This window comes from Toxotes jaculatrix, chromosome 3 (genome assembly GCF_017976425.1).
Source record: "Toxotes jaculatrix isolate fToxJac2 chromosome 3, fToxJac2.pri, whole genome shotgun sequence".
NCBI classification, from domain to species: domain Eukaryota; kingdom Metazoa; phylum Chordata; class Actinopteri; family Toxotidae; genus Toxotes; species Toxotes jaculatrix.
This window is the reverse complement of record NC_054396.1, coordinates 19421666-19447323: the sequence shown is the minus strand read 5'-3', so window position 1 is coordinate 19447323 and position 25658 is coordinate 19421666. Positions and strand designations below refer to the sequence as shown.

The following is a 25658-nucleotide window of genomic DNA, read 5'->3' as shown; positions in this document are numbered from 1 at the left end:
TCTTTGTCGTATGTTACTGTACACGTTTGCTTTGGTTGGCTGGTTAGTGTGATGGTCAGAGTGATGTGAAAGACAGCGTAGTGTGTTGTTAGACCTGCTGTTTCTGGGTGTTATAGCCATACAATCACTAAATAATGTGTTTGATGTCACCACTGTGAAGTACAGTACCAATAAAAGAATGGCTCTTTGTTACTTATCAGGCTGGTTTTACATCAACTCAAACAAACAAAAAAAAAAAGCATGTGAACTTTTCTCTGTGAGTAAGTCTGCTTCTCATTCTTGTCTGATACAATCAATTAGATTTTATTATGGGTGGTCTGAGTTAGTCAATAAATGACCAAAACATCTGGAACAAATTTAATAGTCCCGAAAATATAATAAAAGCTGAATATGGTGAGATTAACACACTTTTTGGTTAACACAGAATGATTAAAAACAGTGAAAAATACAGTTTCTGCCACAAATACAAGTAATCAATGATTAGGATAGACAGTGTTTTGATTAAAAACGTAGCGCACAGTCTGCATTGCAGCTATTTAGTTCAAAAAATAATGTTATAAAAAAAAGACCCATAGCTCCTTTTCTCCACAGAAACATGCTGAAATAACAAAAGGCCTGTATTTTGACATTCTGCTTCTGTAAATCTTCAAGATAGAAGTAGCACTTATCTTTGATCCAGCAAACCCTACATACATTATAATACAAAGAGGTGATAAAAAGATCACTTCTGTCCCCATGCGTCGCTCAGTTTCTACGCTAATCCAGTGGAAGCACTGAAAAGCGAAATTGTGAGACATCTCAAACTGTTGCAAAAGACTAATATGAACAAAAAGGCCTCTGGGGTATACGATCACATGCCTACAGCTCTCTATGTACAGTCTGACACATGTAGCCCCGATTCAGAAAGGACAAAGCAGGATGTGCAACCTGTCTGGAACAGAGTCCCCTGCAGGACAGGAGGAAATAATCTGTGGTCATTTAGGTGGAAAATAACACCACACATAAACAAAGAAATCTTTTCTCCAAAATACAATGAATTAAAAATTAGGATTGTTTATGAATGATTGTGTGAAAGAGAAACTTTTCAATATGTGTCCTTTGGTTTTGCTTAATAGGTTTCAGAGCCTGTTTTGGCTTTGATAACTTTATTGGATTTCTTTTATAAAAACTAAACTGCACAAGATAAGAACAATGTTTCCCCACTGAGGTACATCTGAATCAGAACTTCTCTTTCAGCAGCAAGTAGCTAGTTATCTATATTATTGTCATGGATAAAGATATCAGTCCCTCGTTCAGGGGGCGCTGTTCCAAGTTTTTATTGTTGATGTCCATGAAAAAACAAATATCCCAACTAAAGACTTTTTTTTCACACTCAAACACACTCACACACAAAAAAAGACTTCTTAAAATGATACATAGAAAACACCTGCTTTGCTTAAAAGGCTAATCGTATTGGTTTTAAGAGAAATGATGAAAGGTGAAAGCCAGTCTGAAAATAAGGCCAGCTAAATTGCATAGAACTTCAGTAGTGCACTGATGCATCAAAGGCTGTGCTCCTTTCCTCTGTCAACTTTGGCAACCCTGCAGAGTTCCCTCAGAAACCACCAGAACTCCAACACCATTTGTCTCCACCTCTTATTTTGTCTTCTTGGCAGAAGAGACTCTGGATTGCAAATGAGCCCACCTGGACTTAAATAAGACAAAAACACAAAACAGTATTCCAATCAAGGGGAACGGACTTTCTGCAATCTAAAAGGAATATTAAAATTTAAAAGATGGATGTACTTTATTTTCTATGAATAATGTATTTGTTGTTCACCGAACAAGAAGCACAATATGTACTATTTTCAATTCCTTTAGAATAAAAGGACATTAATATAGGGTAAGAATTTGTAGAAAATACTTCTCAGCCAGTTTAAAACATTTGAGAATGTCTTTTTCTCTCCCCAAAAATGATGTGAAGCTCTGGACAAGAATCCAGCGAGGCAGCAGTGAGGAAGAAAGCACAGCTCGGACTCAATATGCACCCTTTTTCTCTTTGTGAAGCAAAGACGCCCGCCTCTCTCCCCACCACTTTCTAAACAACAGAAATAGTATAAAAGCACCAGTTCTGAGACTGCATCAGTGAGCACGACCATCAGAACTTTACCAGGTCAAACAGGACCAGATTTAAGTTGGTCCACCTCTAGCCAGGTGGAGCTCTATACATATTTAACCCCTGTGATAAAAAGGGGTGGTCAAGGAGGAGATGGGACAAAGCCCGGCTATGCAACCATCAACTAACGGAGACTTCGGCCTCTGCGTCCTTGTCTGAAATCTCGTCCTGGATCTCATCTGTGTTCCCTGAGTCGCTGCTGGCCACAGAGCTGAAAGAAGGAGAGTTCCTGCCACCTTTAATCATCCGTCGGCAGGTCTCCATCTGCACGTCCAGGCCTCTCTTCATGCTGCACATCTCCATGTACTCATGCAGATGTCGGTTCATGTCACTCTTTGCTGTGGCCAGCTCCATCTAAAAGAAGACAATGGATATAACAGAGTGTGAAAGAAGGTTTTTCTTTACATCTTATTTTGCACACAAAAACGCGCACAGCTTGTTTACCTCGATCTGGCCGATGGTCTCCTGGTACTCCTGCTCTCTGGTCTTAAATAGTGACTCTGTTTCATCAATGAGGCTGCCAAGACTTCCATCCTGGGAGTCCTTCGAGAGCACAGACAGAGGCCTCATTCATCATGCATGAGTAGCTGTCTTACACAGCATCCATAGCAATGATCTACACTCTGAATTGCATGAGCCTGAAAACCATATACTGTGCAAAGGACTATAAATGCAGCCAGAACTCACTGGATCGGCGACGTCACCGTTACCGTCGCAGGGGCCCGTGGACGTGCAGGTCGTTGCGGTGATGGCGCAGGGTACATTGTAGTTTGTGAAGTCCTCCCACAGCAACAGCGTCTCCTCGTTTTCCTCCCATGTCAGACTGTCACAGTCGTCGTCGATGTCGAATGTCTCGCGCCTGGCAACAAAGGAGTTATCTGAACAATGTCTGTGTAGGACAAGGACAGAGGACGCAAAGAAGAGGAGAGAGGGAGGAGAGGAAGAAGAAGTATAACAGCCACCAGATTCAGCAAAGGTCACATGCAAAGAAGAGGATGTGCTTATAAAGAGCATGAAAAGATGGAAAGAGTTTATAGAAACCAAAAGCAGTAAAGCATACTATACAGCCAGCAACAAACTTAAAAAAAAATTAGTGGTTAGTGATTAGCAAATAGGCCAATCCAGAACAGATGTTTGTGAGAAGAAATATTAAGCACTGTGGCCTTAACAGAGCAAATTATTTCCCACAATGTTTATATCTGCTGAGTTTTGATAAACTGTGCACATTGTGTGTTAAATGTAACACTTTATATAAACACTAGAGGGAGATGAAGGAACACAGAACAATTCCATCACAACAACTTTGCAGGAAACTCCATACTGTGCTGGTATGGTGCAACTGCAAAGCATATTCTGTTTCATTCAAAGCAGAGAGCACTTGGTTGTGTGTGTGTGTGTGTGTGTGTGTGTGTGTGTGTGTGTGTGTGTGTGTGTGTGTGTGTGTGTGTGTGTGTGTGTGTGTGTGTGTGTGTATGTGTGTGTGTATGTGTGTATGTGTGCGTGTGTGTGAGGTTTCGCTTACAGCTGGTTGAGCATGCGTTTCATTTCATCCGTGATGTTGAGTGACCCGGGGACCTCCTCCTCTGAAGGGCTGGGCTCGGCATCCATTTCTGAATTCTCCTCATCGGACATGGTTTTACGCTCTTTCCTCCTGCAGCAGGCCATGGCACCCTGCAAAGCACACACAGAAACATGAACACACAAAAAAATGTGAAGAAGCGAACTGGTCTTTAATTTATTTTTCACCTTATCCTTGTCATGACTGTTGTGACTGCTGTGTTTATCAGATGCCATGAAGGTGTTTTTGTGAACTCTGTATGTGGAACATTTTTTAAAATTTTGTTTATTTAACCATTTAAAATGGTGGAAATGTAAAAATGTAATGAATATAGGATGTATAATGTAATCTGTAAACCTTGTCTCTGGTTAAGTTTTTAAAATGAAACAACCACAGTGGATAGGATGGATTTAAGATGTATTTTACATACTTATTTCCATTAATCTACAGATGAAACATTTTTGTGCAGAACTTATCTGATAACTAATGCAAATGTAAGACGTTTCACTTAAGCCAAAGATATATAACAACATGTGACACAAAAGAAGCCTGCAACTTGAAACACAGTAAATTTATACTTGGGCTTTAGCCAGCAGTGTCGGTGCAATGTGATAACCTTGTGTGCAGTGATTTTACCACATCAGCATTTCACTTTTCTGTGTGCGTGTGTGTGTACATGTCAGTACTGTAAGTATTTTGAATGTATATGTTTATATGTTGGCGAGTGTATTTGCATGCAGACATGCATTCTTGCACCTTTAGAGGGGTCACTCAGTACATGATGATCAGCTGGTGAAAAAGAAGCAAAGTCACTACACGTAGTCGGCCACTGGCAGCTCTGATTTCATCTACAGAGTGCTGACTGTTTCCTTCACAAAAGAATTCATATTTTTCTCTGCGATCACTGTCAGCTCCTCAGACAAACACCGGAACAGCAGGATGGATGGATACCCACCTTCTCTGGGAGCGACCTGGCTGGACTGACGTTGAACATCTTGGACATGTCCTCGGAGTTGCGTTGCTGAGCCACATCGCACAGTTTGGCTGTAATGTCGATCCGCCTGCAGATGTCCATGTCCACCCGCCTGGCTTTCTCTTGAATCTTGGAGTCCAGGTCAGACATTTGCTGCATTGAGATGTACAGAGATTTTAGAGTGATATATGAAATCTAAGCACCTTCCCACACTGTATCAACTAAAGTATGGGAAAATTGTTTCATAGAGGCAGGCAAAATGTTTAAGTTGATGGACATCAGCTGATTGTTTTACAGTCATATTACATCTTGCAGTGGTATTGGTTAACTCATCTCCATATCAGTGCCTGTTCACTGAACATTTAGTCCTCTTAATGATGTGTATGTAGCTAAATGTTTAAGTTTTACATCGTACTTAATTACTGTTTTAGAGAGCTTCCCACAAATTTTATACACTAAGGTCAGTTTACTCTGCTCAAGGAGAACTACCCAGCCTGTGAAAACTATGCCATTCTATGTTGCTTCTAAGATGCGATTTTGATTCATTTCAGCAATTTCATTCACCTTTTATAATCATATTTTTGTGATTATAAAAGCTTATTCAATGTTCAGAAATCTAAACATTGGATAACGCCAGGTTCAAAATTTTGTTGACTATATTACAGTAAAAGTTTTTTTACAAAGGGAATTTTGGATATCTCTTTTTATCACTCCATAAATCAGAAAATACTGTCAACGGCCAATGAAAATTCATTTTCGCCATGTTTTAGGAGTAGAAAGTTCAACCTTCAAAATATAGACAGGAATAAAACTGGAAGTTTGGTGTATGTAAATGCTACTGAATTAGAGATTTCTGTCTCAGTGTATGAGAAAAAAACTGTCTTTAAAGGTAAGTATTGTTGTTGAAAACTACAGATGCAGGCAAACTGTAGTAAAATAAACACCTAAATGTGTATTTTGGCCATTTTCCATCCATTAGTTTTGCCTGTTGTGTCTTGCCATAAGATTTTTTGGTGTGTATATGCACTGTGCAAATGTCTCATGTACACTGCTTCCTCCTGACACAGTGAAAGCCCACTCATTTTTCTGGGCAGTAACAAGAGGGTCACCACATCAAAAGACACATCCATAGCCACGAAATACAGGATGTCTAAGTACGACTAGACATTGAACAATCTACACATCCTAACACATCCACTACCACCACTTACCCGTCTCTGGATTCGCACAATGGGGATGAAGTAAAGCACAGAAAATAACATGAAAGATCTACAATGTGCAGATGCCAAAGAAAAGATAAGCAGGATAAACAATAAAGCTTCCCAAAAACAAAAACATCACCCAACTATATTTATCCCTGAGCAAGCACAAGCTGTGACTGGCCCCACTGCAGTATATTACAACTGTATATCACACTAGAGCAGACCTGCCAGGGAACAATACAGGGCTGTACAGAACAGGAAGTGCGCTTGATCTACAGCTGCCATTTGAGCTATTTTCAATGAATGCTTGTCTGGCATTATATTTTTTTTCCTCAATCCAAATAAAGAAGGAAGGAAGGGTGTGTATTAAGTATTATTCTTCAGACCAGTGTGAGTGACAACCTCGATCAGAGTGATTCTTAGTAATGTGTGGGATAACAGTTGTACATGCTGTGAGCACTGCTGCTGGAAAGCTTAACGCAATTGGTTTAAGTATGGGAGTCAACCAAGCACTTTTTGTATGATGTAAAAGCTTTGTCAGAAGTGATGATAGCATCGCCCTAGTGCTGAACAAATACTTACATCACTCATCAGGCTCTTGAAGACCACGAGTTCAGCCTTCAGCCTGTCCACCTTCTCGCTCAGCTCATCCTGGATCTCTGATGACTCCCGGGCACTCTGAGAGAACGAAACAGAGACAGATTTGATAAAAGATACATACAGGTAAATAAAGAGCCTAATAAGGTTAGTGCAACGTATGTTTAACCATACACATAAACTCTACTTACCTTTTTTTTATGAAATTTGTTCAATAACCATTTGTAAACTGGTGTAAATCTTTATAACAAACATTTATAATGCACATTTGGGTAAGTCTTAGGTTTAGGGTTATTACCACTCCCTGGAGTTTACACATCCCACCAACCTCATCAAGAAGGCGACAGCAATTCAGTGTCCAGCGTTAAGATATTAAAAAATAAGGCAAAAGATTAATTAACATTCTGATAAGGCCCACCTAAGTAAATAAAGCTTTTATACTGATCATCTTGGTTACTGTTTAGCTTAGTATCCAGAGGTCATTGTTTAGTTTCTTCTGCCTGATGCAAATGTGAGTCTTGGCTGAAAGCATTAAGTGACACAAAAGATGTTTTATAACTGAACCAAGATAAGGGAAGGGAAGGCAACCATGTGCTATATGTTAACATACAAGGATGTTGATCAAAGTGGATTTGGTGAATTAGTTCCAATGGACTGAAACTTCAAGGAATAATTTGATATATTGGGAAACGTTTAGTAGCGTTCTTCCCAAGAGTTAGATCTATTTGACTCTCATGTCTGTATGGCAAATACAAGGTTTCTGCCAACTGCCTGTTGTCTTAGCTTAGCATAAAACAGCTAACCCGGCTCTGTCTGACAGTAACAAAATCCACATATCAGCACCTCTAAAACTCACTAATTAATATCTCATTTTTTTAATCTGTACAAAAAACACAAAGTGTATCAAGTTACTGTTAATCTTTAACTGAGCCTTAACTATTGTAAGGCTATCTTAGGTTAAGATAACCAGCTTGTTTAAGAAGCTTTCAAAATAAACACTTCCCATAATTTCCCACTCAGTGGATGGCTATAGTAATCATGGGCTCAGCAAATTAAAGGCTCAATTTTACAAAGATTAAAAGGATGATTAACCCTGTTGTCACTAGAAGAGGGCCAGTTTTTGAGTTTGTATCAAGTCAGCACACGGTAGCCGTACTCTGGCTCTGGGCCCATAACAATAACTGGCTGTTTGCACCAATTTTACTATGTGTGAGCAAATTTCCGGCTCTCCCGTACACAGCGACATCAGCCTGGGGGCTCTAAAAGGTTAAAGCCCCTGGGGGAGTGGCACTCCACCTCTCTATCTGGGGTTTTGCTGACCCAGAATCCAAGAAAAACATGCATGCTGTCACCGATCGATTTGGGCAAAAGCAGAGAGAGGGAAGGATGCAGACTAGATGAGGTACTCACACCAGCTGGGATGGCGTATGTGTGGTGATATAGCCTCAAGGTGTGACACTTTAAATTGATTTTGCCTCTACATCTATTTCTGTTTGCCTGCTCTAAACAGAAACATAATGGGAGGCTGTTGGTTGATGTTTATATCTATATCTAGGCCAGCTGACTCCTCTTGATGGGTTTGTAATATGGTTTTTCTAATCTGACACACATCCTCCTGGCTGTACAGCAGCTGTTTCTAGTCCAGCTCTGCTGAGTCCACACTGCATAGAACACCAAGAAGAAATGAGCTATATTTAAATGCTTATGCACGTGCTGTCATGGCTATTTTGAAAATATATCTGTTGACTCTCTTTCCCTCAGAACTTATTTGTGCTCCATGTCTGTCAAAGGTTATTTACCACATAAATGACCTTTGGCAGACAAGGCTTCAAAGAGTCTGTGAATGAGTATGTTAATGGAATCTATTTTATTGTTTGTGTTTTCCAACCTGCTGCAGGGATTCCACCGTGGACTCCAGCTGCTCCCGTTTGGACAGTTCCTCCTCCCATCTGCAACACAGAGCACAGAGGTGGGTCAGTTACTGCTAGCCCTGGTCCCCTGGGGGCCACTAGACAGGGTAATGGTACTTTTGTGGGGATAATACTCCCATCTCTGATTACAAAATGCCCTTGACAGTGTGGGTTCACACCCACTTTCCCCTCTTATTTTCAATCTTTTGTCTCTTTCCTCCTTTGTAAGTCATCTTTACAACCCCACTGCCTCAATAAAAAACTATAGAGAAGAATAGAAAGAGTCCCATCCTTCTCCAAATACAACAAACATTGCTCATGAATAGTTTCTGAACCTTTCAGTGACTGCAGAGAGACATTTGAGCTTTAACACACCCAGAAGGGTGGAGTATCTCTGCTGCAACCTGAATTCCTTCATGCTTACTGATTCATTCCTCACAAAGTCACAGGAGTGGGAAATCTGTTTACAAGATCTCAGTGGCAACAATTCAAAGCAAATCAAATCTCTATTCATGCTTTTGGTAGATATAACCTACAGAGTTTAACATGTACTACAGATACCAGCCCCAGTGCAGAGCCATTCATAGCAATTCCAATATTTACTGAAGGTGGGCTGAATTATTCATGACATCATTGTGGCCAGTTGAGCAGACATATCACACTAAAACAAGCAGGTCACTGTATTGGTTTAGTACATTTGCAAGCACAGAAGAGTCAAGGGGCTTGGTGCTTCAAGCTATGACAATATTAACATGTTTATTGTAAGTAGGTATAGCGTTTACGATGTTCACCATCTTAACTTAGCATGTTAGCATGCCAATTCTGGGTAATCAGCTACAAAAGGGAATGCCCCATGTTTTACATGTGTTTTGTTGTAAACCAAAGTATGGGACAAATTAAAAATTTTAACCTGACGATGGCGCTGCATGAAAAAATCAAGGGATTACAGTAGTTCATCTCGAGGGGGACATGAACATGATGATATTTTTCAGTCTGTGACCAAAAAAAAAAATTTGTCCAACATTGCCATTCTGAATGCCATGCTGGTAGCTTTGGCTAAAAATAAAGTGCCAGACGCCCCCATTGGCTGTAAGCTATGATTAGACAAGCTATGATTAACACAGTTCTCTTTTGCTCTGGTTATGGGTCATATCACTTATCTGCACCATGGCAGCTATGTATAAACAAATTTAGGAGCCTCTTTAATTGCTTTGCAGTATGTATCGCATGCAAGGCACAAAAGGCTCAGCCTGCACTGCATCAGTCAGTTCAGCATGCTCCTAATACACGCTCATCTTGTTCCCTGGGAGATGGGATAGCAGGCATGCTGAGTCACGGATGCTTCCCAAAAGACAGAATGGACAAGGCACTCATTCAGTAATATGAAGTACAGTGTCAGACACGCATGTGATGATAAGTCACTGTGGACCACATGCATGGTGACAGTGGATGATAAAATAGAGGGGATTGTGTGTGTGTGTGTGTGTGTGTGTGTGTGTGTGTGTGTGTGTGTGTGTGTGTGTGTGTGTGTGTGTGTGTGTGTGTGTGTGTGTGTGTGTGTGTGTGTGTGTGTGTGTGTGCCAGAGAGAGGCTGGTTGAGCCAGGGGGAAAATGTGTGTGTACTGGTGTAAGTAGCGCATGCCTCACCATATATGTTTACTGGAAGCTGACATCTGATCAACACTACTGGCTTCTGGGACATTAGCTTGTTCTTAGCCTTTGCCATGGAGAAGCACAAACACAGCCAGAAGTCACTTTGGTACCACAACATGCGTCACTAGAGATTCACTTTCTCAACAAAACTCAGCTTGTTTCCATTCAAGACCCACTGAATGTACACTGTCTAATTAGAGAGAAGTATTCCTTGGCAGGGCATGCCAGCTCGCACTGTGATTGAAGCCTTGTTCTAAAAATGCTGGCACTGCTGCTTTACTGTGTCCACAACACTCCGGCTGTCTGCCGCAGGACTCTGGCTAAGGTCACTGGAGTTCACAACTGCATCACATCCTCTGCAGACACAAATCCGTTTGTCACAGCATCTGCATCACCTGTGTTGTCACTTCCTGAACAGCCAAAACAACTTTCTCTTTAATGGGTGATAACAGGAGAACATGATTAAATCGACCTACTGGTGGAGGGAAAGCCTCTCTCTGTCAACAATATGTCAAGGCTGTTTATGTCATCTATCAAAGGCAATGGAGTCACTGAAGCAGCAACTGCTTCCACATTATTTGGAGCAGTTACCATTAAGCAATCCATAAAAGTCAAATGGAAAATAACCGACTGTTTTCAAGCATCCAGATAAAAATGGCTAATCCAAACAAGGATGACACTACAGCACAGCAAAGGTATTCTATCTGGCCTTACTGCCGTAGCTGTGGTTCAGTCAAATGAACTCTCCTTACAAGGACAAAGACAGCAGGAGGGTTGGAGCCTGTGTCAACTCATAGACATCTGTTTATTGCCAGACATCCTTTGCAATCTCGGTCTAATAAATCAAAAAGTTTGGTCTTACTCATGTGTTAGCTCAGCCTAGAAAGCCACATAAAGATACTATTAATTTTCATTAAGAAACTTAAAAGCCTTTTTAATGAATGAATAATTGTTGTTTTGGAGTTAATGCACAATTTGTCTTTTACATTTTAGTAACATTTCATCTGATCCAATCTGACAATGAGCATCCTTAGCTGCAGTAGCACTTAATTAGAATTGTAGAAAAGAAATGAATGAAAAAAGAGAAAAGTTCACATTTCAATGGATGCATGGATGAAAAGATCACGACTACGAGTGTTTTTTTTTCTGAAGAGAGTGATTTAAGAGGAAACTGCAGTGCACAGCTGAGGGAGAAAAACAGCGTCTCGCATCAAACAGACATTTTCTCATACAATTTTTGTCTGTTGAACAATAGCATTCCTGCTGCGCTTGCCAACCAACACTCCCTGCCTTGTGTGGTATGTCTGGGAGTTACGCTTGCATGCGAGCTGCCTTTCCCATCACTGCGCCTCAGGACACAGAGCAATCTTAACACAGCATGCGCACAGCCAAATCTGACGCACTCATGTTCTCGCGCCTGATTGTTTTTAATGACAGTACTCACGGTGATGGTTTTATGGCACTCATAATGATTTAAACTTGAAGGCTGATTTGTCTCTGCCAGAATTAAAGTGAAGAAAGATCATATCTGGAAGGCGAGTACCAAAAGATGAATTATTAGTTTAATAATCACGTTTTTTTTTCTGATGTTGAAATTCAACAGGCCTTACAGTATAACCACTGCTGTTATGAACATGCTGTAAATACCAAAAGGAGCACAGGGAAAACTTTGAGGTGTGGTTGTGGATCCTTCCACAAAGCCTCTGTTGCTCACAGCAAATAAAACAACTGAGTCAGACAACACCCTCTTTAAACTATATGATGCACTGGAAAGTGTTACTTAGTGGGTGGAATTTCTTAGTAACCAGTTGTCAAACTACAAGCTCGAGAACTATGATCCTATGTATTAGAGCAGATTAACCCTTAAATACATACATTTAGAGATCATATAACATCCCTTCTAGTTAATTTAATTTTCAATTTTGCCTTCAAGTCCCTGCTGTTCCTGCTGCTATAGTGTATCTGTTTTACACTATATGCTGGGGTCAAAATATCGCAGTGATCCTTATTTACCTGATGTTTTTTGGAAGTCATATGAGTGTTGTTGTAATTTTCTATTTATGATAAGTGTTAAGATTTATAAGATAAATAGTAATACTTTTATCCTTATTTAGCTTCATTTCAAATATTTCAGTAGTGTGGTGCTTTAAATTATCATTGCCTTATTACCTGGATGTCAGTGTGACACATGAATACATATGAACACGCACACACACACACACACACACTATACGCACATACACACAACTATTATTAGTAAACCATTATTGTGGTATATTATCAAATCACAATAATAATCATACAACACCCTAAATAGTAGTAAACCTACCTCTACTTGATATTCTAAACAATAATAGTAATATGCTTTACTTTCATGTCAGTAAAGCCTTAATTTAATTTTCATTGTAAATTGTTGACAAAGACACGAGTCGTCATCTATCTTTTCTAAAACAAGGCTCTGCAAAACAGACCTAAGTCTAAACACTATAAAGAGATTTTAATAGCACCATTACACTTAATTTTCATGAGGGCAGGCCATAGTAAAACAGGAAGTGTTACATGATAACCGATTGAAGGATCAATACATCTGGCTACATGCAGGACAAACACTCCCATTCAGCTCAGCTGCTCGTATGAAATGAGGCCACTGACAGCTTTGATAGATCACGCCTGAGAGTCCAGAGCACACGTGATTCCTCCCTTGGAGCTTTATAGGTGTCCATATAATGTCTCCTCCGTGACAGCAGCATTCCCCATCCTCTACATGCAATTATATGGTGCACAAGTGGGTACAATAATTTACTTTCAGCACTGACGCTTCCAATAATCTTGGCTGGAAAGGAGGAGCATGATGGGAAGGAGCATCTGTAGCACAGACATGTGAAATAGTGAGTAATGTGACGCTTCCCTGGGAGAAAAAAAAGGGGTGAGGTATGACTATAGTAGGTCATCGACTGAATGTCATGATGCTTTGTAATATATAGCTTCCCCCGACTCCACAGAGAAACACATGTGGCATGCTAATGATGCAGCGATGTGAAATCGATCAGGCCCGTAGGTAAAGCAGACCAGGAGCCCACCGTCTGGCTGCTCGGGGGTCTCTGCTGACGAGACAACACGCCAAGGTCAAAGCTCATTTCATTGCTCTGCTGCAAACTAACTCCACCTCCCTCCCTGACCTCTGCCTATATCCATAACACAACCACACACGCACACACACACACACACACACACACCGGTTTGTCCTCCATTACCCCATGTTCTCAAGCCATCTTGTATCCATGGAAACAGTGCCATCGCCCTGTATCTGATGTGGATGCTGATTAATTCAGGGCTCACTCAGTCATGTAAACTGTGCACAGTGATTCCTCTGCTTAATGTTCCACAAGCAGGGTCAGTCTTAATATAGACCTCCTAACCCAGACAGGACACAGACACCACCAGGCTGAGCAAGAGGATCGTAGGTGTTGGTAAGTGACCACAGACATTTTCCCAAGCTACCATTATCACTGGTCCTCAGGGAGCAACCAAATGTTGCTAGTAGCTAATGTAGTGGACAGTGTTAAACACACTATTTGTGATCATTTAGCAACGGCTCTAAATCTTGAATGAATTACCTGAATTCTTCTAACATCTTGTTTTGTCCAAACAACAACAGTCCAAAACCCAAAGATATTGAATTTACAGTGATAATAACAGAGAAAAACAGCAAATTCTCACACTGGAGAAGCTAAAACCAGAGAATATTAGAGAGTTTATTTACGTAATAAAATCAACTGCAACAATTAGTCCATTATCAGAATTTCTCCAATTAATTACTCAACTAATGTTTTTTATTCCTAGTTCCAGATTGCGCCTCTCATGTACTAGCACAGCATTAGCATTCGGATCAGAGAGGCAACCATGAAATTCTCTTAAAGCTAATTAACTGTTTGAAAAACCCACAAGGTCTTTTTAAAACACTTACCATTGCTGTAAACGTATTTCCAGAATCCCCAAAGACCCTTCCAGCCATCTGGATGAAAAAATATTCTATCCGCTAAATGATAAAAAAGTTTGGGGGATTTCTAAACCCCCGAACTTTTGGTAGATGTTATTTATTCAAAATAAAAGTTGGCCAGAAAATATGTGGCAAAGGCAGAAATTTGGTCAATTAAAGAAATTTTAGTCTGTTAAGTATAGAGCTTAACTTTTATGAAAAATGTGAATGTGCATATATATTCATTTGTACAGGATCTACATGCTGTAGGCACCATAGTGCAGCCCTCTTCTTGCAACCTATATAGTGATCTTGTCGGGTCCATACTTCTGTGTATTTTATGTGTTTACGTCTTCTGTTGTTTGTTATGAAATATTTTAATCAAACAACTGACATGCATTCAAGTGGGGAGGTGAAATGAATTGAAGTATCATAAATGTCACCATGACTTCCTAAGAACCAAATGTCTTCAAACTGAACTTCAGAGCTTCAGGTTGTGAAATATGACAACAGTGACCAAAAAGGTCAGCTTTCCTTGAAAATAAGATAACTGCATCCTCCCGTCTCTTTATCAGTCTGCAAAGCTTGCCTTTATCTAAAGGCTTTGGAAATTGTTAGAGATATTTTTCACTGAGTATTTTCCCATTATGAGAGTCTTCCTTTGGGGAGGAAGTACAGAAAGCTTTGATCAAAATCCAGGAGGTTCAAGAGGAGAACATTCCTCAGGGTTATTCAGCTCATGAATGGTAATCTGCTGGCACGTATGAATTTATGCCTGTTTTTAGTATAAATTTGTACTTTCGTCTCTTATACTCTGCATTACCTCATGGTATATTTGAATATTTTAAGACTTTTTAGTGTAGTAGATGCATATGTGTATTTTTAGTATCACTTATTTTTGTAATTCTCTAAATGGGATGAAAATATTATTAAGTCCTCCTATTATGAAGAAAAGAACAACTCGCGTTCGGGTTTTTGACTGGGTGTATGTCAGCAGATACATATGGATATGCATATGTATTGTATACAGTTATGAAATACATTACTACTAAATACTACATTGTCTTTAAATATTTTAATATTATAAGTATTTTTATTTATTTATTTCATACTTGAATGATGTAAGTATACATTTTATGCATTTATACAGTATATTTATGGGTGCATCCAACGGTGTAAAAAGTAATTGACAAATAAAGGGAATAATGATTTTGCACAATGTGATATTATCTTAACTATTACAGCACAATATCGTTCAGCAGGCACTTACGGGAAACGATAAATGTTTAGAATAAATTGGATTAAATAGCATTTGCATTGAAGGAACAGAAAATGCAGTCTGTGAGTTTGATGAATGTTCTGTGTCTTAAACCTGACATCTACTGCTTAATTTAAGTCCAGGTAACAGCTGTATACTTCTATGCACTCAAACAGTGATAAAGCTTTAAGCTTTGTTTGTGTCAGGGGATCTTCAATCATGAATCATCTGAGGACAAAACCTCGTATTGTATATAATCTACTCTAAGTCCTTGCTCAACAAATCTACTTTTCCATGGAATTCAACAAGGAGCTCTGAGAAGCAAGTTGGGGCAGAACAACAACATAGACTAGCTGCAACACAACAGGGAAACTTTCAAAAAAAGATTATAGCCTGGACACAAATTATGTTCCTGGTGTTCTGTAGAACATGGTTAGACTATAGCGAACTCATTAACACTGATCAAAGCATATATCTGAATAGAGGGTTTGGTACGACACCAATGGATCCTCCCTTCATATTGATGGACTGTCAGATAATTGAGAGCCACTGTTGTAACATGCCTAATCCTCCCTCCTGACCTGGCCCCACAACGTTGCCACACTGTCTTTTCCTGACAATATGGGTGTGAGCTCAACTTGTTTGCACTGTGCACATGCATTATCTAATTGCTTAACTCTCAAAGCCTGTCCTAGGCCTCGTTTCTCTGGCCTGAGGGATGCTACAGTCAGGTTAGCACAGAGTGTTTTGGAGGGGGCGACAAAACACATAGGTGTTGAAGTGTAATTAACAGAAGTTTCCAACTAATAGGTATGACCTAAGAGCACCCTGGCAAAAAAAGGATAATTGCTTTCAACTTATGTAAGGGTTTTTAATGGCAACAGTTTAAACTGTTTTAAGACCTTTGTATGGACTTGCAAAGGTGTTGCCACTGTGAAAACACCCAAAATGTCATGGTTTGTTTACATGTATAATAATTGGCACCTAATGTCTTTGCTAGCAGAATAGGCAAATGAGCTTCTGTCAGCAAGAGAGATTTTATCACAAATACTATTTTATTAAAGCTTGAACAAGGAGTCATTTATTGCTTATTTGTGCAGTCTGCAGCAGCAGTGGGAGGGGGGTGTCACGGAGCACTGTGACAGAAAATCAGTTTTCCCTGCAGTCTTCGTCTGAAATCTAACTGACCCCACCCATGTTACAAAGCACACTACTGTGCTTTTATGTTATTATGTTCCCACTGATTTCATTTACTGCGGTCCACATTATAGTGCTGTCATAATAGTTCTGGTCCCCTGGCTATTTATCCAACATACAGTACCAGTATCAGACATTTAACTCTTAACTTGTAAAAACACTTCACTAAGGGGAGCTAGCTGGCTTTCTTCCCAATCCTATAATGGGGGGGCTTTGAGTTGGATGTTCTGCTTGACAAATTACATGGATTTGTGAGATTCCTTTAAAGTGTTAAAGCACAAACAACGACCTGCATGCCCAGGCCATGCTAGGGTGGAGCTGCACTGGGAGTGACATCCATTTGCAAAAGAAAAGAAGATGAAGATGTTCACTTCTGGCAAAAATCCTCACAGGACAGGGTGTGTACAGACAAATTATGCGAGACATAACAGAGCTATGAGGAATCACCACTAGATAAATATCTTTTGTATCTCTGGGTACACACACCTGTAGGATGAACCCCAGGAGTGAACAGTTCTATTCAGAAGAAACCTGGTTTCTTGACCACAATAATGTTTGAATTAATCATGTATAGCACAGTGAAACTACTTAGCCTGGGGGCCAAATACAGCCCAGTTTCAAAACATCCCTTACATGTTTAGAACATATTGTTATTTTTCCCATTTTGATTTTTGGTAAATGGAAGGCATTTATATAGTGCTTTTATACAAGGCTCTTCACAATATGTCTTTCATCCTCATCCATTACACAGTGACAACAGAGATGGCAGCTCCCTACCATACAAGGCCCTGACATAACAATCAGGGGTTCAATGTCTTGCTCTTTGAGTATGAGTCTCATACTCAAAGAGCAAGACCTCTCATACTATGAGACCCACTAAATACCCAATCCGTAAAACTTAAATTATGTAAATGACAGGTATATGTAATAAACTACCTTTTTGATATATATTTTAAGTATATGTTTTCTGCATGTTTCCCAGCGTGAAAAAAAAATGTTTTTTACAAACATTTGCGATATATAAAACCTTTACACTATCAGAAAACAAAGATAACTTGCTAGCAATAGAAAGTTTGGGTCCTGCGTACATTTTTATTTCCTGCTTTGGTACATTTGCTGATTGTGTCTTTAACATGATAACAATTTTTTTATGCTGTAGGAGCCATAATGAAAAGGATACCACAAGAGATTAACGAGCTTTATCTCTTAATACATTAAGATTTCCAGAGAGCTCAGGGGAGAAACACATCTGGTTCAGTTTAAAGTCAAGCATGCCAAAGCACAGAGACTGATTTAATACTCCTGTCAAAACTCACAAAGCTATCTGGGACATGCACAGAATTATGATGTTGTCCAAAAATATATATGTGTGCGTGTGTATTTTTGAAGGTGTCTAGCAAACCAACCTTTCCTCTGGAATAATAAGATTTTGAAATACAGAGGTTATTAAGTCTGAATGCTGTCTTAGCAAATCCAGACCTTTAGAACGGGTGCAAAGGCTTTTCAAACAGAACAGGTCTGAACAGAGAGGCATACTCTTGTTAAATGTGTTAAGTATAAATAAGGATTAGGTCTGATGATTATGGACTTAGCAGTAACAGCTACGTGACCTAAGAAACTGTACATCTCCTGTTATGCCTCTGGCCACAACTGCTGCGAGGTATAGCAGTGCTTTTCCAAAACAATCCACCAACCAAACCTCTGGTACAGTCAGTCTCCCAATGCAGTCAGTGCTTAGAAAAGACAGGTGCATTCGTGCACTTTTAAATATGGCAACGCGCCACTGCTCTCAGCTGTATCGATACCCATGAATAATCAACCACAGCAGCACAGCACAGCAGCAAGGCACAACAGAACAGAAGGGGGAACACATTCCTGTCATGGTATCATCCAGATTTTCCTTCCAATCCGATCAATACTGAGAAAGAGAGACCAAATCTACATCATCTCTTTCACAGAAGTTACCGCAGTTTTTGGCTTTTTCTTATCTTGATAATAATCTGGGTCCATGAATAACTGCACTTGTTCCTGAAAGGACAGGGGTGTTCTTTATTTTTTTTTATTTTCAATAAATCCCATGAAAAGACAAAAATCAACAATCCATCAGTCCCAAGCTAAATGGTTCCTACAGAAGATGTGTATCTTTAAAAAACAAGTCACAAGTATAGTATTTCAGATTTTTAAAATGCTATGTAATTTTCTGAAACAGCTAGGCCCTGTAGTTATTAGCAAATATTAATCAAACGGCAGTAAATAATGCATCGTTTGGACTATTGGACTATTTTCTGATGCAGATTAATGCACACTGTTTGCTCTGATGAAGTGTTTTCCGTTGCATATGCCTTTAACTTGTGAACAGTTTGTTTTGTTTACCTGAAGAGGGTAAACGCTTCGGTATTTCATGAGAAAAAAATTAACCTTTCAATATATAAGATTCACTCAAAATGAACTACATTTCCCATGTCAATCATTGAAACAGTGTGGCACTGATGCATTTTTTACATAATTCTTAAACATCATTGTATGGTAGGAATAAGCTATATAAGCAGCCTTATCCATGTTTCCACTGAGGACAATCCATGTTTGTAATGGTGATGATATCTACAAAATAACCACTTCCTCTAAGCAATGAAGATGACCTATAGTAATACTGGAGAGTGCAATTTGCCTTGGAAAATACAAAAACATTTTGTGAGCTCAAGAGTGCCACACAGACAAGGAGGAGGGACTGAGACAGACACAATATAAACTCTAATCTGCAGCTCAATGGTCTTAGTGAACTGAGCTCTCCCTCTGTCTCTCTCACTGTATCTCAGCAGCAGGAAGTCTTCCACTTCGAGAGGCCCCAGTTCAGTGCAGCGGCTGCGTGCCAGGATGTGGTGCAGGGACGGCTGGAGGTTGGAGCCTCGGTGCTAGGTGACGGCTTAGTGAAAATCCCTCTCCTGAATAGATGGCCTGGATTATACACTGGGCAGGTCATCAGCAAAGACAGACAGAGCAAGGCTGAAGAGCTCATCAGTGAAGCATGTTACACTTCACAGAGGAGTATGATTTTTGAAACACAACATAGACTTTAGATTTGGAATCACAGTTTGCTTCCTGTAATTAGTTAGTTCTTTATTGTGACAAGCCCGACTTACAAAAGAGATGCTCAAGTCTGCCTTTCATCTCTTTTAAGCAAAGGAAGTGAGATCAGAGCCTCTGAAAAGAGTCTCTCTTTCTTAATTTTCATTGCATTGATCCACACACGGCTAAATTCAGCTGTACGTGAATTATTCATGTAGAAAGAACATGCCCAGGAGGCCCAGAGACTGTTCTGGTTCAGTATACGTCCTGTATCACCCACATCATGATCCAGAAGGACAGTTGTTTGGCCTCTGCTCAGTGATGGAATAAACAACCAATTAGGGAAGGCCAGAGCAACGTCTGGGGATCTCTGGTTCAAATCCCAAACGGGACAGAGATTGTAACAGATGTCCCCCTTCGCGCTAATGTATGACTAAACACTGCAGTAAGCAGGTATAATACTGTAAATTATACTGCGCTCTGCACCTCCTTCCTGCTGTCTGTGCAATCATTTCAATTGTAGCCGTCTACAGCAACCTCCTCCAGCATCTCTATTCCACAGAAATCCATGTAAACTACAGTGATATCAGGTTAAATGAACAATGAACTATCTGTATCTTTATTTATACTTCTCTCTGAAAATATATTAGCATATTATTGCAAGTATAACTGCTGTCTTTTAGTCCAGATATGTAGGTCTGTGCAGTAATCTGCATAATGGACAAAGCTGAATGCAATATCTCTGCACCAAAAGCATAACATGTAAATGTTAAACAAATAGGCACTTTGCCTTCTTGGCCACATAAAGGTAGCTGTCATAGGCAGCTGGACACAGTTTCGGTTCTTAGTTAACATACAGTGTGCTGATGACTGTGAAATATGTTTGTCAATGTCAGCCATTGTTTTCATGGCCTCTTAAGCACTATTGCATGTTGGTGGCAATTACTGGTAGAGACTCTTTGACCCCCAAGTGATACTTTTCACGGTGATGCAAGACAGTGGGATAAAAGCAGTATGGCTGTGGACAATAGCATTGACCTTACCCATTTTCTTTTGCATGGTCGTTTGTCAGTGTGAAAAGTATGTAACCTCACAGACCAAGGCACTAAGTGGACATTCATATAAGTTGGCTGTCTGATTTATGAAGCCTCTCCTTGGACAACTGTATGTGTCTGTGCTGTATGTTTGTATGTGTAAGACAGAGAGAGAGAGAGAGAGAGAGAAGGACTATGTGTGTCTGTATAAACAAGCACACTTTTGCGGTGATGATAGCGGTGCATAAACACAACAGTGTTCTGAAAGCACAAAATCTGATGAATTAGCTAAGAATGTGGACATAATCCATTAAAGAGCTTTTCCAGAACAAGGAATACATCCAGCAACTCTGAAAGAACCATATTGTTCTCTACCAAACGCATATTTTGTAATGGAGAACACCTGATTTGGAAATATAATTAAGGATATTGTTTATACCAAACTTTTCTGCTAAGGAAAAAATGACTAGTAACTATACAGTATATGGTTGAGGAAATATCTGAATGCAAGTAAACAGCACACAAGACCCTTATTGTACTATTATGTGACATTCTGATTCAATCTGAATCTGTGTCTTTGTTTAGATAACACAAATGCACTTCTTCTAGATACAAAACTAATAAAGAGGTTACAAAAAACACTGTAACACTCTATTAAAAATGTATATGAAAATATGAAGGACTTTTATCTCAGGAGAGAAGTTAAGCTATACACTGTTGCTATCAGACATGATGTGCATATGTCCACAAGCATGATTATCAATTAATCAAACCGAACTAAGGACTCACAGTAGGTGCACTCGTTCACCAATGTAAAACCGTTTTTTTCTAAACTTTAAAGCTACTTTAAAGTTAGAAAAACTTTAGTCACGGGTCAAAAGCTTCCCACCTTCCTAAAATTCTCAGGAAACACTGTGAGTTTCATCCTAGGGAACACGTCTGTGAATCTTTTATGTTTGTAGGTCTGTATTGTACATCTGTTTTGTCTGTATAATCCTGGCAAGCATTTTTTTCCATGACACTGGTGCCCTTTCATGTATTCAAGCAACCTTTATGCAACCTCGTAAGCGATTGTGTTACAAAAAAACAGTCTATGACAAATCACACCATTTTGCCTCAGGCTCAGAAAATAGTCTCTCGATCAGAAAGAGGTGGAAAGTAAAATGACAGAAAGTAAACAGCCGTATGCTTCATAGTCTGAATGCAAGTGGGCAAATCAGAAATGGACCAGCTGGTCATCCATCTCCTTGTGAGTGTCCGTACTCGTAAAGCTTCAATAAATCACCAGGGCGGTGTGGGAGCAAGGGGTGCATGTCAGCGGGGGGGCGCATCAGTCGGGATTGAGGATGCCTTACAAAGCAGCCTGCATGACAGAGAGAGGAGTGGAGGGGTGGATAGGCTGTAGAGGAGGGGAGTGAAGGACGAAGGAATGGCTGAACACAAAGAGAATGGCAGGATGGGGCTCAGGGATTGAATGCTGAAACGTGACTGTAGTAAAGAGGATTTAGACTGGGAGACAGAGAAAACAATTGGCCAGTGAACTCAGTGGTGATGCAATTACTGAGCTCAGAGCACAGAAGGAAAGAGAGAGGCCGGAAAAGAGATTGATTACCACGATTATTGGCCAGTAAAAACAGGCTAGGAATGTGTCTTATTCCACAGCTCTCTCCATTTAAAAATACAACAAAGAACAATTTTGACACTGGTACATGTGTCATTGAAGAAAAATGCAAAAATAACATCTGTAAGGCCTATAAATGTATTCATAAGGAATGAATAGTATGGAAAGCCTGTTTTCTCTTTTTTTGTTTGCTAACAACTCAACAACCTCTGTTTTGAGGCATAATTTACATTTTAGAGTGAATGTGCAAAGTGGGGTAGCTCGATATATTCTGCTAACTACATCCCTAATTGAAAAGCAACTGAGATGGCTATTTCAATGACTTATAAAGTCAAGAGCTCCCGTTTTTGCCAAAGAGGATCCAAATTTTTGACTTCGGTTGCAGCAGTTTTTAATTTGGCTGCTGTCCCAGTCACTGCCGTTCATCTTCTCAAGCAGAAATGCACAAAAAAGGATATGCTGGTTACAGGGAATGACTAGACAGGATATCCAGTTTCCCGGAGGAATGGGAGAGCACACACATTCTGTGTCACTGAGTCAGTGCGCTCACAGGGAGGTCAGCATTCGTCATAGCCGACCTCACAGAGCAGACGGAGGCCTGTTAAAATGCCTCTCTGCTTGAATCATGACGGAAAACAGAAGCAGGCCGTTGCTTGGCATGTCTCCCTCCGGTAGCCAGCCAAGCCGGCCAAGAGTGACGTGGGTCAGCCGGGGACGCTACAGTGAGTCCTCGAGGAAGTACAATTAATATGACTAAAGGACAGGAACAATTGTAGGGGAATGAACCATGCAAAGGAATTTCCTCAGGAGTGTGAGAAGCAGGATCAGTTCAATTCATAATAAACGCCTTTGTGTAAATGCTGAGCAGCCACTCAGGTCTGACATCCTTTATGTGAAACACTACCTTCAAGTGTCCATCTCCATCACTGTGATGTCTGTCATCTCTCCACCATACTGTCAGACGAGCACTTGGAGACAAGGGCCAATCACAACCACATGGGAAGAAAATTAACACTGACAAGTCAGAAGTCTTTAAGTGAGGGGTTTATGAAAACAGCTTCACAATCCCACCTCTCAGGTGTCTCAACAGACCCAGAGATCATTGCTTCCCAGAGCCAAAGGTGACATCTCCACGTCTTGTTTTGTCCAACAGCGTTCCAAACCCAAAGATTTTTCAGTTCACACTGATATGAAACAGGGGAAAGCAGTAATTCATCTCCCTGAATAAGCTGGAACAAGGGAATGTTTGGCATTTTTGTTTTTAAAAAAAATGTATACATAATACTAAATTAATACTAAATTGAAATTAGTTTGATTAATCTTCTGTCAGCTGACTAATAGTTTGATCTCTAATGTGAACTATTTAAAGTGAGAAAAATGAGTTTATCTTTAAGAGCAATATTGATTATGTGTCCAGATCTAAAGCAGCACTACATTAGAACAACTTCCTGGCTTATAAACTGCTACGTTTACACTGAATGAGTCAACCCATGAACTTCTTGTAACTGAGTGACTGCAGTGAGGACTATAGTGCAGGCTTAAAGAGAGGTCACCTGAATATTCCCATAAGCTTCCCACAGACCCGTCTGTGATAGTCTTTGGTGCATATGTCGTCACATTTAGTACTAATTTTCAGTTTCATCATTACTTCTGTTTAGCTAGTGTGAGATCAGTCATAATGGGGCCCACTGCCCACTGACAGAAAAGAAACAGGGGGTCCATAGCAACAACACTCTCTCGGGCCCTTAATTCCTTGCTACTCCCCTGCTAATGAGTCATACATGGTCATATGTATTTGGGTGTGTGGCCTAAACTTGATTGTGTCACTATAGAAACATGATCTAAATTGCCAACTTTGTGGAGGAACTATAAACAGCACATACATACATACACACATACATACATACATCAACAGGTACATTGGTTTCACATCAGTGCAGTCAAGCTGACTTCACTCACCTTTTCTTGTACTCGTCCCTCTCCCGCTTCACTTTGGCCAACACGTTATACAGAGCCCTCAGTTCCGGGGTAATGGTGTCAATTTGGACCCCAACTCCGTCCGGATGCGTCCACGTCACTCCGGGCCCATGCAGGGTCTCGAAACGTTCCCCTTGCCTCCGGACGTGGGTGAAACTCCAGATGGTTCCCGGCAGACGCGACTCGGGACCGTCCGTCTGCACTGCAACTTCGCGGGCGTAGAGGTGACGGTACTGCGGTCTCTGCAGAGCTTGCTGCAGCTGGCTCTCCAGCAGTTTATTTCTCCTCTCCAGTTCATGGACTTTGGCAAGGAAGCAGCGGAATCGCAGGTTGAGGGTTTTCAGCACATGGATGTTGGAGCCCAGGTCATTTCGCAGGGCGCTGGTCACCGCGCCGGACCCGCTAGGGACGTTACAGACCGGACCGGGCGGAGTGTCGGAGAAAAAAAGAGAGTTCATGGTGGTGCACAACAACACCCGGTAATCCAACTATGGCTCTGTCTGGTTTGGATGAAACAACAAAAAACTGCTGTTGTGGTTTTGTTTTTGTTTTTGTTTTTTTGGTTTTTTATCTCTGCATATTCCTTCAGTATCCCACTCACCCCAGGGCGAGTTTCTCCTTACAATGCAGATGCTGAGAGTGACTGGGCGGCTGGAGATGGGGTGGCCATCACTGTCCCTGCTGGATGTTTACCCCGAGATACTAACATGGACCCCTGCAGCATGGGTGTTCACAAGCAAATAATAAACCCAGAAAGTCCTTTAAGAGGCACCGAGGGCATCATCTCCTGAAGCAGCAAGAGGTTTGACGCAGACCGCAATAAGTACCGGCATTACTTTCCCTCGCCCTCATCTCTGTGTTTGCCTTTGCTTTGTCAGGAGAAGCAGATGCTGTGCGGGTTCATATAGCCAGCCGACAGAGGAATACGGTCCACCTTCTTTCCCTATCATTCCCCGTTTACTGAAGCTCTATTCAGTCTCCATGTGGTGCGGCGGGATGGCAGGATGCAGGACCGCAGAGCCCGGCCTCTTCGTGGTGAGCACGGATCATGTTGCAAAGTGCTAAACTAGGCACTATCACCTACATCAGCCCCTCCCACCCCTCTCCCTCCCTCTCTCTCTCACTCTCTCCCTCCCTCTCTCTCATAGACAGCAGTGAGAGGCATCACCTCCCGGCTCAAGATATAAACACAAGCCTAATTAATAGCATAAAGTACACTGTAACAACAATGCCTTTCCAATTAAGTTTTGTTTTTCCCATAACATTGAAGCCTGTCATTTTATGGATTATTAAAATGATGAATGGTGAACTTTCACCACAATAATAACTCAGAATTTATACACACTGTATTCTTCTATATACTATTTTTATATATTGTAGGATCATATATATTTTTATATGTGTGTACATACTTTAGGCGCGCTGTGTAAAAGCGATGAACATACGTTTTTCTGGTGCTGATATGTATATATTACATA

The 25658-nt window shown here is 40.5% G+C and overlaps 1 protein-coding gene across 2 annotated transcripts; it reads right to left on the bottom strand.

Annotated features, from left to right (window-relative positions):
- Positions 1–170: 170 nt before the first annotated feature.
- On the bottom strand, positions 171–25201 carry iffo2b (intermediate filament family orphan 2b). 2 transcript variants are annotated; one of them, XM_041032921.1, is made up of 8 exons: positions 24163–25201; positions 8374–8434; positions 6471–6566; positions 4669–4839; positions 3678–3826; positions 2843–3044; positions 2600–2698; positions 171–2509 (listed from the first exon to the last, which is right to left on the bottom strand). In XM_041032921.1, exons 1-8 carry the CDS (start codon positions 24636–24638, stop codon positions 2276–2278), a joined length of 1488 nt encoding a protein of 495 aa, XP_040888855.1. In that variant the 5' UTR covers positions 24639–25201; the 3' UTR covers positions 171–2275. The 2 variants fall into 2 exon arrangements, with proteins under 2 accessions (XP_040888855.1, XP_040888856.1); XM_041032922.1 differs by having other exon boundaries at positions 2843–3014; positions 24163–25200.
- Between the last annotated feature and the right edge of the window lie 457 nt (positions 25202–25658).